This window comes from Nannobrachium achirus (assembly GCF_963921795.1).
Source record: "Nannobrachium achirus genome assembly, chromosome: 14".
NCBI lineage: Eukaryota > Metazoa > Chordata > Actinopteri > Myctophiformes > Myctophidae > Nannobrachium > Nannobrachium achirus.
In genome coordinates, this window is record NC_137821.1 from 47,631,259 (window position 1) to 47,644,907 (window position 13,649).

At 44.0% G+C, this 13,649-nt stretch overlaps 1 protein-coding gene across 1 annotated transcript in view; it reads right to left on the reverse strand.

Moving 5' to 3' along the window:
• cyp26b1 (cytochrome P450, family 26, subfamily b, polypeptide 1) overlaps window positions 1-7,668 on the reverse strand; it is a 24,575-nt gene extending 16,907 nt beyond the window's left edge. Inside the window, exon 1 of the mRNA XM_080741863.1 lies at window positions 7,459-7,668. Within this exon, the coding sequence (XP_080597989.1) occupies window positions 7,459-7,569 (111 nt within the window). The 5' untranslated portion in view covers window positions 7,570-7,668. The remainder of the gene's footprint in view (window positions 1-7,458) is intronic.
• Between the last annotated feature and the right edge of the window lie 5,981 nt (window positions 7,669-13,649).

Consider the following 13,649-nt stretch of genomic DNA (forward strand, 5'->3'; position numbering starts at 1 on the left):
GCCCTCCAGCCAGCGCCGGCTTGGCCTCTGGCCTGCACGGCTTCCACTAAAAAGGCCAAAAAAACAGTGCTAGCTTGGACGGCCTCTGTCATGACCGTAGCCTAGTTTCCACTAAAGCAGCACCGTAAGTTCAGGGACATGCAGATGTTAGAGAGGCAGGGGCTGACATTTCTAAAAGGGCCTTTTGGTGAAAATATTGAAAATAGCACAATCAAGTCAATACTGGAGATTTCCACGCGGAGACGGCAATTATTTCAACATAAGATGCTGCGTTCAAGTTCAGGAGAGTTTGGACAAGTCAATTCTCTTGAATGCCGCCTTCAGGTATGGCATGGCAAGAGGGCATTTGGCGTTTCTTTCACCACAGTGAAAACTGCATTCATGGTCTTTTACAGACGGATAAAAGGGCAGGGGCTCAAGCCCCCTTTGATGTGCGTGTGTGCACGTGCCTGCTGTAGTTCTCAAGACGTTTCAATTTCAAGGACGCCCGTCGCTCTCATGCTGCGTTCACACACTGACATACACAAAGATACAACGATGCAAAGCCTGTCCGTTTCTGAGTAGCTGTTTGGTTGTTGCACAACCAGCTTTGTTGACGTCAAGCGTGATAAATATATAAAGGAAAATAAAGCCTGGGAAAAGTTGAGTGGAAATGGTTAAGCAACATGTTGTTTTGTAGCTTTGTACACAGTAGCTGTCAGTTGAAGCCAGCTCAACTTGCTTTGTAGATACAGACTTTGTATGTATCAGCTCTGTATAGTCATGTCACTTCATTTGAAAATGAATGCTTTGTATCTGCCAGTGGGAACACAGCCTCACGGTTGCAGATCTATTAGGGTACATATGCTCAGTGACCTTGTGGTTACGGTGCTCACCCTGAGATGGGGAGGTTGGGGTTAGATTCCCCCAGCCGGGTCATATAACAAAGACTATGTGGGTCGGCAGTGGCTCAGGAGGCAGAGTGGCCACATGGCAACCGGAAGGTTCCCAGTTCGATCCCGGGCTCCCCCAGAGTTAGTGTTGAAGTGTCCTTGAGCAAGACGCAGCATGGTTTCCTCCGCCATCGGTGTATGAATGTGTGTGTGTGAATGGGTGAATGTAATGCACAATGTCTGTAAAGAACCTTGGATAAAGGCACTATATAAATGCCCCATTTACGATGAAAATGGGAGCCAATGCCACCCTGCTTGGCAATCAGCATCAAGGCATGATTTCTTTTAGTAACGACAATCGGGCAAGCCCCACCCTGCCAGCATGTGACTTGCATGCAGCAGTCCAAGGCACTACAGTCCCTTTTGGGAGCGTGTCGCTATTTCTACATGTTATCTTTTCGACAACCAAACCCTAACCCTAACCTCCGTGAGGTGTAACGAGAAAAAGTGGCACGAGCGGACCCGGGGTGCATGGATTGGAAGCGCAGAGACTAATCTACTAGGCCACTGAGGCCGGTGCTTGGAACGGCATTCATTCTGTATTAGTAGGGGAGGAAAAGCCTCGCGTAGGGGAGGGGCCTCGCGAGGCTGCCATTCAAATGGCGCCTGGCCAATCACAGCGCGTCTTTTCTGGGACTTGCCCGATTGTTGTTATGTTTAGATATCAGGCAGCATCAAGGGTTGGATTGTGACGTGCTATATCACGTCATGTCCAGGGGATGTACGTGGTGGCTGAGAGATGTACTTGAACATGAAGAAGCATGCTACAGAACCAGCTGGATAGGCTCCTGGCTTGGCTTGGCTTACTTTACTTACTTACATGTATAAGTAAGGGTACATGGTATAAATTACTGTACACAGGAATGCTTCAAGAAACAATATAGTGGCTGCACACACTGCTAGCTAAAGTGACAATATATTATTCTGAACGCAGAGTAATAGAAAATAAACAATTCGGCAAGCTAACTGCCTTCGTCAGGGTAATTGTATAAACCCCAGTACCCTGAACCCCACTTTGAAAACCACTGAACTACAGGGTCAAACCATTACCATACAACTTAGGAATGCAGATGCTCTTAGCTAGAGTGAAACAACACAGCAAAAGCTATACTGTAGGCATTGGTGGAAAAAGTATTAACATGTTTTACTTAAGTAAAAGTATCAATAATGCCATATAGAAATACTCTGTTACAAGTAAAAGTCCAGAATTCAAAACGTACTTGAGTAAAAGTATGAAAGTGTTTGCATCAAAATATACTTAAAGTAAAAGTACCATGAGCTTGTTGATTGGCTATTTTCAAACAGCCGAGGTATAAAATAGGGCTAAAGTGGTTTATTTATGTTTTATAATATATAATGTATATCTGCAAAGTAACTAAAGTTTTCAATAATTGTAATGGGGTAAAAGCACTGTATTTTCATGTGAGATGTAGTGGAGTAAGTAAAGATATTGGACATAGTAAATACTCAAGTAAAAGTGTACTTAAGTACAGTCCTTACGTAAATGTATTTAGTTACTACACACAAGACTACAGGTCTTACTAGCCTGGTTTCTGGTGTAAGGCCAAACAGTGCACTATATGGGCTGTATTGGCTAATAGCACTGTCTGGCCTTGGAGTGGAAAGCTATAGGCCTCTGAGCCCAAGCTAGCGCTATGTGTTGCAGTGCAGAGCCAGGCCACTGTCAGTGGAGCAGTTTCCTGCTTTATTATGGGGTTGTGTGGAAACTGCCCGGCTCTGTTGATCCACTAAGAGTAATGTAGTGTGAACACTGTTTTTCTTTAAGAATATCAGTTAGAGGTTACGTACACTCACACACACAACCGGACACACACACCAATGCAAGCGCACACACGAGCAAGCGTGACCACATGTGCACACACACACACACACACACACACACACACACACACACACACACACACACACACACACACACACAGTCCCTCTCTCTCACCGTCTCGCTTTTGAATGTTGACATAAATTTATTACCCAGAATACAGTAGGAGAATACACATGCACGGCATGCGCACACGCACGCACACACACACACAGTACATAAACATTTCTGCATATAAGGAATGCCATGTTGGTTAGTAGGTTTATTTAGCCTGAAATCACACCAATTGACCTCCTCTACCTCTGTTGGCATTCTCTCTCTCTCTCTCTCTCTCTCTCTCTCTCTCTCTCTCTCTCTCTCTCTCTCTCTCTCTCTCAATGTTATTATTTTCTCTCTGTGCTTGCAGTTATCTTTTCATGCATTTTTATATACAATATATATATATATATATATATATATATATATATATATATATAATATATAAATTGTGTACCTGCAAATACACACACCATGCACGCAGGCACACACACACATACATACACACACGGTTCGGTTTCAGCGTGCACATTTGGGTAATGATATCATCACAATTATGTGTGTACGTTTTATATACAAGCATACGTATCTGCCTCCAGTGCCTGAGTGTGTGTGTGTGTGTGCGTGTGTGCGTGCGTGCGTGCGTGCGTGCGTGCGTGCGTGCGTGTATAGTATGTGTGTGTGGGGGGCCCCTGGCAGAAAGCTTCTCTTTGTGTGACAGTGCAGGCAGTGGTCTTAATCAGCGCTCATTACAGGAGGTTAGCGTGCAGGTCTCCAGGGAGGGGAGAGGGGATCAGAGCCCAGATTATACCCTGCCGACCTCTCACCGTCCCTGGGCACCGGAGCCACGAAACCTGACCCCCCTACCCTGGAGGATCCAGGGAGAGGAGAGGGGGTGGGCTGGGGTGATGGGGGGCACGGCGGCGCAGAGACAGACAGACAGACTATGAACCATTGTACACATGTGCTGTTTCAACTCTTCAGTGTTTACTGCGTTTTTCCTGAAAATGTCCTGCAAAGGCATTCTTTCTTTCATTGTTTTGTCTTTCTGTTTTTTATAGAGAATGGAGTGTATTTTTGCAGGAACTCGCAAATGGCAAGAAACCACTCCGTTCACATTATCCGGTCAGAGAAGGTCATGAAAATTGCAAAAATAGCTGATCTACAAGCTCAATGTTCTTTTTTGAAATGGCACATCTGTACCTTACATGAAAACTGTTGCACTCCTTTCACATATTTTGTTCCGATTGTATTGTATTGTATTGTATTGAATTGAGAGAGAGAGAGAGAGAGAGAGAGAGAGAGAGAGAGAGAGAGAGAGAGAGAGAGAGAGAGAGAGAGAGGCAGACGAAAAGAAAAAAGAGAAGCAATTCACAGCACAATTCATGTGCACGCACACTCATACGGACATACACATGGCTTTGTGTTTCTGTGCATGTGCATGTGCGTGTGTGTGGCTGTGCGCCTGCATGCAAGCGTACCATATATGCCTGCATGTGGGTAGGTGAATGTGTGTGTGTGTGTGTGTGTGTGTGTGTGTGTGTGTGTGTGTGTGTGTGTGTGTGTGTGTGTGTGTGTGTGTGTGTGTGTGTGTGTGTGTGTGTGTGTGTGTGTGTGCACGTGTGCGTGTGCGTGCACGTGTGCGTAAGGTATGTGCCTCAGGGGTAAGGGGATAATAGGAGGGAGAGGTAAGTGGTTGATTACCTGAAATAGTCCTGTCAGAGACAGACAGAGAGAGAGAGAGACAGAGAGAGAGAGAGAGAGAGAGAGAGAGACAGAGAGAGAGAGAAAGAGAGAGAGAGAGAGAGTTGGGGGGAGACAGAGAAGGAAAGGGAGAAGGGGGAGATGGATAGAAAGAGGAGGGGGTGATAAAGGAAGAGAGAGAGATCGAGAGAGAGGAGGGGATGCAGGAAAGCGAGGGAGCAGGTTTAGGATGCCAGGGAAGGGAAGGAGAGAGAGAGAGGTATCAGCTGGAATCAGACTGACAATTGCCAGTTATTCTCTCTCTCTCTCTCTCTCTCTCTCTCTCTCTCTCTCTCTCTCTCTCAGGGAGGGATGGATGGATGTTCTCACGCTTCAATGGCCGGAGGAGAGGACTGATAACACACACTGAGACCATAGGATAGCTTTTCACTGGAAACCTCAAGTGTGTGTGCGCGCACATGTGTGTGTGTGTGTGTGTGTGTGTGTGTGTGTGTGTGTGTGTGTGTGTGTGTGTGTGTGTGTGTGTGTGTGTGTGTGTGTGTGTGTGTGTGTGTGTGCGTGTGTGTGTGTGTGTGTGTGTGTGTGTGTGTATAAGTACTGTAACCGCATGCATGTGTAAACTCCCCTAGCCCTACAGTACTTTCCACTAGTTGCTGAATGTCTCTGTGTTTTTTTCAGTAATGGACTGTGTGTGCGCTACGGTATGGCTGTGTTTGCGTACATGTTGCTATGTTGGTATGGCTCATCATCATTGAGTAATAGAAACAAACTCCAGAAAATCATCGATGTTTCCCCTAAAGGCTTTATCCGAGTCCAAGGTGAAGAGCTATCACTTACAATTTTAGGTGATAAGCTATCACCTAAAAATGTGATGGCCATCATAGTCACGGACTCACGGTGAAGTCCTATCACCGCGCCTCTGTGCCTCTGAAACCAGGGGGCACACTGATTGGTCAAGATCGACCAATGAGTGAACAGGGTGATGGGGAGATGTCTGAAAGTAAAAACAGAGGAGAGATGTCTAGGTCCGCGCTAATGACGTAATGTTGTAGTTGTCTGACTTTAAAAGACTACACCACGGTGATAAGCTATGATACCCCCTTAAGACAGCTGGGGTGCAAACTTGAGAGAATGAGAATGTATGAGACCTGGGTACTTGGGGAAAGCTATTACTGGGGATAGAATATACTCCCACTATATAGTCAATAGGGATAGAAATACTAAGTCATAGTAACTAGGGATGGTTGTTATCAACAAACTTGATAACAAATGTGTTGAGTACCCAGTATCAATAAGCTTTGAGCTTATCAAGCCTGTTATCGAGCATAGCGGTCCATGACATCATGTTTAAACAATCAAGTCAAGAGGCGATCAAGACATTTTTACAGTGCTATTCATCATATAAAGCCATGTAGTTACGACTCGTAACTATCAACCTTGAAAGAAATTACTACTCCAGGAAGTGAGACGAGAAAGATAATGAACAGCAAAGCAGGAAAAAACAAAGAAGACAACCAGGTGCTCAGAGGAGATACAATGTCTAAAAAGTATCATTATGGTGTTTCTAGAATCAAAGGGAACGAAGGCTTAAAAAAGAAGAAGAGATACAAGCCCTCAAACTATTGGAGGAGAGGATGTAGAGTTACAAAGAACTCTGATGTATAAAATAAATGCCAACATGTTTCAACCAAGGAAGGTCTTCATCAGGGTGAGAACTGAACGACAGCAAAGCAGTGAGAAATCAACCCAGACGACTCAACAATGACCATCTGGCTGTTCAATACCCTGCATATCACATGGTTGCTATAAAGATATCAGTCATTTGACAAAATTATTCCATAAAGGTTGTTGTCACTTGCATGGGTAAATTCATCTTGTCAGAGTCCGGCGTCTTGATGTTTTGCAAAAGAAACAAGCAACCAGGTCTATGAAATGAAGCCCAAGTGAAATGACTATATTAGGCCACGCGAGCATCGGCTATTTAACATCGACGTATGATCATCACATCGTCTCTGTCAGGTGGAAACCACATTATGGATAAAAATGTTACTTTTCACGATTCAAATTCAAAAACAGCAAAAGTTTCAGATCTACAAGCATGTGGATCTGCTACTTTTGATGCCTTCGTAGTAAATAGGGTGTTAATTTACGAAAAAGTATAAAAGGTTTAATTATGAAGATATAAGAGGTTTCTGGTGACAGCAACGGTAACTATTTAACACTGCATGCTAGGACCCCAATGGAAACAAGACTGCAAGGACTTTTTTGGGTGTAATCTTTTTACACTAAGGGGCCTTTCCCACCAAAAGACCAGTGCCGTTCAACTTTCTTGGAACCTTGGCTGCGAACCGGCTTGCGTTTCCACCAGATTGAACCAGAGCCATTGTCCATGTCATCACGGTTCACAGGAAAAAAACAAGGATTTCGTCCCGTTCCGAACCAACTTTTACGGTAAGGAACCAACTCGGTTCTCGGTGGAAAAGCACTCCTCTGGTTCATCCCAAAGGCGGAAGAAAGAACCCAAACTGGTTCTACTGAGTGACTACTGTTACTCGTGCTGTTTTAAGAACGGTCTAATAAAATATTCAATCAATTCAATCAATCAATCATCAACATATCGTCACTGGCGGGCGGAAACCTCGTATCTCCAAGTGTCAAATGTGTAATTTCTTTCGCGAAGCAAAGCCCTACTTCATCATACAAGGCCGTCGCACAAAAGTAGTGAAAACAGCAGATCTACAAGCACACAACGCCTCGCGGTGCGAGGCGTTGTGTGCTTGTAGATCGGCTGTTTTCACTAGTTTAAGTCATTTTTAAAATGACAAATACAAAACAAACGGTTTTGGACATACAAGGTTTTCACCCGACAACGACACTGTACAGTGGCTATTTGAAAACAGCCGAATTACAAGCTCACACACATTGCAGCGACGGGTCCCTCCCTACCTTCCGTCTCTTGCGGTGGATGTCTCCGATGCTGTTGGCCAGGGAGTTGGGCCCCAGCAGGGTGGAGGTGCTCTGGGGCCAGTCCACCGTCACCAGCGTGTGCTCGCCCATCAGAACCTTGCGCACGTTCTCCGAGCCCGTCACCCGGATGAGGGGACGCCCCAGAAGGTGGGTCTTGAACACGTTGCCGTACTTCTGCCTCCTCGACGCGTGGAACCCCGAACCCTGAGGGGAGAGGGGATAGGTAGATAGATAGATAGATAAATACCTTTATTATGCCAAGGGGGGAAATCAGTCGCCCGGAGGCAGCACAGCAGCTTAAAGGACAACTTTCGTTTTTTAACAACAAGGGTTCATATTTTAGATTGTAAATAAATCAATATAAAAGATGAGTGTTAAAATTATTTCATTTTACTTCTTTCTATTGTTTGAGAGATTCTTATTTCAGTGGTTGGGGGCTTGCGTACAAGTGGCTAAATATGTCATTTTACACAAAATAAGCCCATTCACAAGATACAATGCAACATTTCATGGTTGGATGTGACTTATGGGGACTAGAAGTGTTACTGTAAATAGAAATAAAGAAACTGCTGGATTATTGTGTCTAAAAAGACATATTTAGCCACTTGTACACATGCCCCCATGCGTACGCATGCCCCACATTTTAGCACGGTAAACGCGATAAAACAATAGAACGATTACAATCTAATCTAATTACAATCTAAAATATGAAACCTTGTTGTAAAAAAAACAAAGTTCTCCTTTAAGGATATTTACAAAGTTACAGAGAAGTATGAAAAGAAAAGAATTGAACAGTGTACAGTAAAGAGCAAGGTACATCAAAGAAAGGGAACGAAGAATATAGGCCAATACATAAAGTCTCAAAAACAATCAACGCTCGTAAGTGAAACAACCATACTTAAAAAAAAAAAGCAAATAGGCTTTTAAAAAAAAAAAAAAAAAAATTGTAATGCAATCCAGGAATGCAATCCAGGATCTTTAGAGCTCATTTTCTCTGTTCCATGCATATCCATGAGGCGTGCAAGGTTTAATCATGGCTAAATCGCCAAAAATAGGGCTTCTAAAATGCTTGGTAGCCAATAGCTAACTTCAAGCTAACTTCATCCTGTTCCTGTACATGCACAAAGGAAAGTGTTCAGGCGCATCATGGCTGCGCACGGCTTGTGCATATACCAGCGTATCTCTATGGTGTTTTCTATGGCCACTGGGCGCCCTCTAGTGGTGAAAAGGTGGCATTGAAAGGGTTAAGCACAACTTATCAATACAGTGCCAAACAAAAGTGTCCATAACAGTCGATTTCAGTCAGTGCTACAAGTATCTCACCACCATGTCAAACACAAGCAAAAATACTCAATACTACTAACACAACCTAATAGAGCAGAGCCAAGGAGTGGAGAGGAGAGGAGAGGAGAGGAGAGGAGAGGAGAGGAGAGGAGAGGAGAGGAGAGGAGATGGTTAATTGGATATTCAGGGATCAGGTACTTTGCACAAGTAGAGTTGAGGATTCGATTTGATTTGAACCAATTACGTGTGCGTGAGTGACTCTATAGAGGTCTGAGGGGCGAAAGGTGAATGAGATCAACACAGGAGGTGTTCAAAACAGTCACAACACGCACGCGCACACACGCACACGTGTGCGCACTCGCGCTCAAAGACATATACACAGTGCCATGACCAGCCGACAGGGTAATCCGTCTATACGATTCAGAGTGTGTGTGTGTGTGTGTGTGTGTGTGTGTGTGTGTGTGTGTGTGTGTGTGTGTGTGTGTGTGTGTGTGTGTGAGATGGTGGAGAGGGGGGGAGGGTGAGGGGATTACTGGGTGCTGTCGAGGTCAAATTAGATTAGCTGAAAATGTGGAATTTAAGAATTTATGCAAGTGGGTTAGCTTTAGTGATTAGCGGCATAACCTCAAGGCTTAGACGCGCGTCTCTCCCTCACACACACACACACACTCTCTCACACACACACACACACACACACACACACACACACACACACACACACACACACACACACACACACACACACACACACACACACACACACACACACACACACACACACACACACACACACACACACACACAGAGTTAAGAGGATTAGGGTCTATGGGATCATGGGGCCACTGGCAAGTGAGCTAATAAGGAATGAAATCCAGCAGAAGGGAAAGGACAACAGCACTGGATGGATGGATGGATGGATGGATGGATGCGGAGGTTAAAGCCAAAAAAATACTGACATTCATTTTCAGATGATGTCCCAATATGTGATTTTTGAAACATGGCGCATTACACACTCAGACACACACGAACGAACACACACACACACACACACACACACACACACACACACACACACACACACACACACACACACACACACACACACACACACACGTATGTATACATAACACACACACACACACACACATGCACGAACGAACGAACAACCGCACACGGTGTGAGGTGATAACTGACAAGTAAGGAAATCCCCAAACACTCCGCTTGTTTCATAGACGTTAGACTTTGCACTCTCTCTCTCTCTCTCCCCCCCCCCCCCACATGAGACCCCTCAGGCTCTCATGTGTCAAATCACACACCTCTGCTTCAGTTGTAAAGCAACGTGATACCATCGCGCCGTTCGCTCGCATGATTTTGTGCCATCAAAGGGAAAAACTTTGAAGGTTTTTTACACCTAAATCCAATTGTTCTGTTGGCGAAGAGATCAATAATAAAGTGCACGGCAGGGGTTCTCAAACTCTTTCATTCCAAAATGATATGTATTTGTCTGCGGTTCTGCCCAATCCTATAGGTTTAAAAATGTGTGTTAAAATGTTAAAATAACACTCTGAGAACCACTGGTGGACAGGGGTCATCTATATGTCCGTACAGGGACAAAATGTGTCCGTTGCAAAGACTTGGTCTTGTCTGTTCTTTGATCATATATTTTTTACATTTGAGAACCACTAGTACTGGTTGGACTCCTACTATGCCATATTTATTTGCAAGGACCCAACTTAACTCTGGGAGTGTACAAATGGAACCAAATGGACCCGTAACTTAATGTTGACTATTGCCATACTGTACATACACTATCGACTATCATATCGTCGTTGTCGGGTGGAAACCTTGTATGTCCAAAACCGTTCGTTTTGCACTTATCATTTTAAAAATGATTCAAACTAGTGAAAACAGCCGATCTACAAGCACACAACGCCTCGCACCGCGAGGCGTTGTGTGCTTGTAGATCTGCTGTTTTCACTACTTGTGTGCGACGGCCTTGTATGATGAAGCAGGGCTTTACTTTGCGAAAGAACGTACACATTTGAAAATTGGAGATACGAGGTTTCCACCCGACAACAACGATATTGATCACCTCATTGATCAACTGATTGAATACTCGAATACTGAATGGGTCAGCACGTTTTTAACAGTATTGTAAGTTAGTACAGGCAAAGGGTTATGCTAAAATAATAAGGTCTTGTTTCCATTGCATTCCTCTGTCGACATACTGTACACTATACCAAAACACAACCTAAGAATATCAGTAAAAGCTCCGGTAGCAGCAGAAGGTACAGATAAAGGATGGCATTCACATCAGAATGATCATAAGAATGGGATTTAGGTTGAAAATTGCTAAAGCTTCCCTTTAATTTCCCTTTAACTATATTATCCCCCCTCCTTTCTCTCTCTCTCTCTCTCTCTCTCTCTCTCTCTCTCTCGCTCGCTCGCTCGCTCGCTCTCGCTCTCTCTCTCTCTCTCTCTCTCTCTCTCTCTCTCTCTCTCTCTCTCTCTCTCTCTCTCTCCATCTGGCATGTCATTTGTGGGGGGAAATCCTCTCATTTCGTCTGCTCTTTCGGCGGTTCCCCTCCACTAAGTCCAGGTATGCGTCTAAATAGCCTTTAGCATCTGACCCCAGATCAGCTTTGATGCTCGACTCCTTCGCATTCCAACTCCACATATTTTTAAAACCTTTTAAAAAAGAAGAAACCTTCTCGGGACGACGGGGGTCCGCGCGCGCAGGATGCTAACAGGTTATACCGCCGCCCCGCTGTGCGAGCCGCGCAGCCCCGGAATGTCCGAAGGTATTTCCGAGAAGAGAAGAAACGCAACGCGTTAAAAAGTAAATTCAATGAGCGCCGGCTTTGTGGAGTTGCCTTCGGGATGCGACCCGGGCTCGTCTTTAACTTTGACCTCGGAGCGGTGGAGGTCACGGGTTCAAAACCCTTTCCCTTATACCCGCCCGCCGCCCCCAAAATACAGTAAGCACAGGCTTTCAATATCCTGAGGCTCACATCTGGGGAATGGAAACCAGACTGGACTGAGACGCCACTGTCTGCAACTAGAAAAACACAGGATAGATGGATGGATAGATAGATGGATAGATACATAGATACATAGATACATAGATAGATAGATGGATAGATGGATAGATGGATGGATAGATACATAGATAGATAGATAGATAGATAGATAGATAGATGGATAGATAGATAGATGGATGGATAGATACATAGATAGATAGATAGATAGATAGATAGATAGATAGATAGATAGATAGATAGATAGATAGATAGATAGATAGATAGATAGATGGATGGATAGATACATAGATAGATAGATAGATAGATAGATAGATGGATAGATGGATAGATGGATGGATGGATGCATACAGTTGTGCTCGAAATTATTCAGCGGTGTTCATTAGTGTAGCCACTGTTCCTTTGACTTAGAACATGTGAACTATGCTCAAAACTGTACTTATTGGAATGTTCAGTGTCTTTGCGATTGTTTTATATCCATGTTTCCAACTGCTCTAATCACAGTCAACAAACGTCAAGTCAGGCCAGGTTGCACTGATCTGATGCAACTATTTCGTCGATTGCAGTCGATTACAGATGTTTTCAGGTGTAATTAAGAGTTGAATAATTGAAAGTGAAAGTGGCGTTTAGCATTGAATTTGGAAAAGAAACACAACAAATGTTATTTTTGTTGAGCTATTTACATTGTTCTTGTATAATGTATGTATTTCATTCAGTTGTCAGTTTGTGAATTTATCCAATAAACCAGATTTGCATATTGAGCACAACGGTAGATGGATGGATAGATGAATGGAAGGATGGCAGACAGACAGACAGACAGACAGACAGACAGACAGACAGACAGACAGACAGACAGACAGACAGACAGACAGACAGACAGACAGACAGATGTTGGAAATCTAAGATCCAAAATGTATGCATTATTTTGTTCACACTATTTTTCTATTGCTGGTGAAAGTTACATGCAGGAGTTCTTACTGTACCTAAGGAGTGTGTGTGATATGAAATGGAAGCTTACCATATTCACAATAATAATCATTTATCGTGTCTTCCCTCCATATTCCAGGGCTTTAGTGGAAAAAAACAAACTAACTGCAATCACTTTCAGAGCACGGCAGCGCGGAGGCGTGTCCAGCTGACACTCGTTGACACTCGTTAACACTCAGGACGCCACCATTCACTTCGAGATAAAGCCGTTTTTATGTTTCAGTATAGAATAGGAGTCAATGGATAATGGCCGCTCTCGGTTGCTTCTGGCTGCGTTGCGTCATGACGTATGCAGTTTTTTCTTTCACCAGTACCCGTGGCAAGCGTCTGAGATGCGGGTTACCATGGAAACCTTATCTCGTCTGTGAACGTGTTTGGCTACCGAGAGCAGCCAAACTGTTAATGTCACATGTCGAGACAATTATGTTTGGTTATGTTTTGGTCTACAATCACCTACAGTACACCTGTACTCTACATGCTAAGGACTTCCAACGTAGAAAAGACCGTACAATGACTTATTTGCTATGCTAGCTCCTTTTAAGCAGGGTGTTTAACTGTACTTCTACTGTACTACATTAATGTATTGACTATACTTGTTCTGTTCTCCACTTTTGTCTAATAAAATACTCAATCAATCAATCAAAATCTACACCTAGAATTGTTTGTAGTCAAAAATAGATTTTCATTCGAACCGTGACCCCAAGAATCAGAATCCAATCCCCAGATAGATCTATCAGAACAGGGTGGCATGTACCGTATGTAGTGTACGTATGTACAGAAATTAAATGTCGTGTCTTCCCCTTACGGTGAGAGGTAATTGCAGCTGGCTGCAACCACCAGGCTTCTAAAACCGGTTCCCCG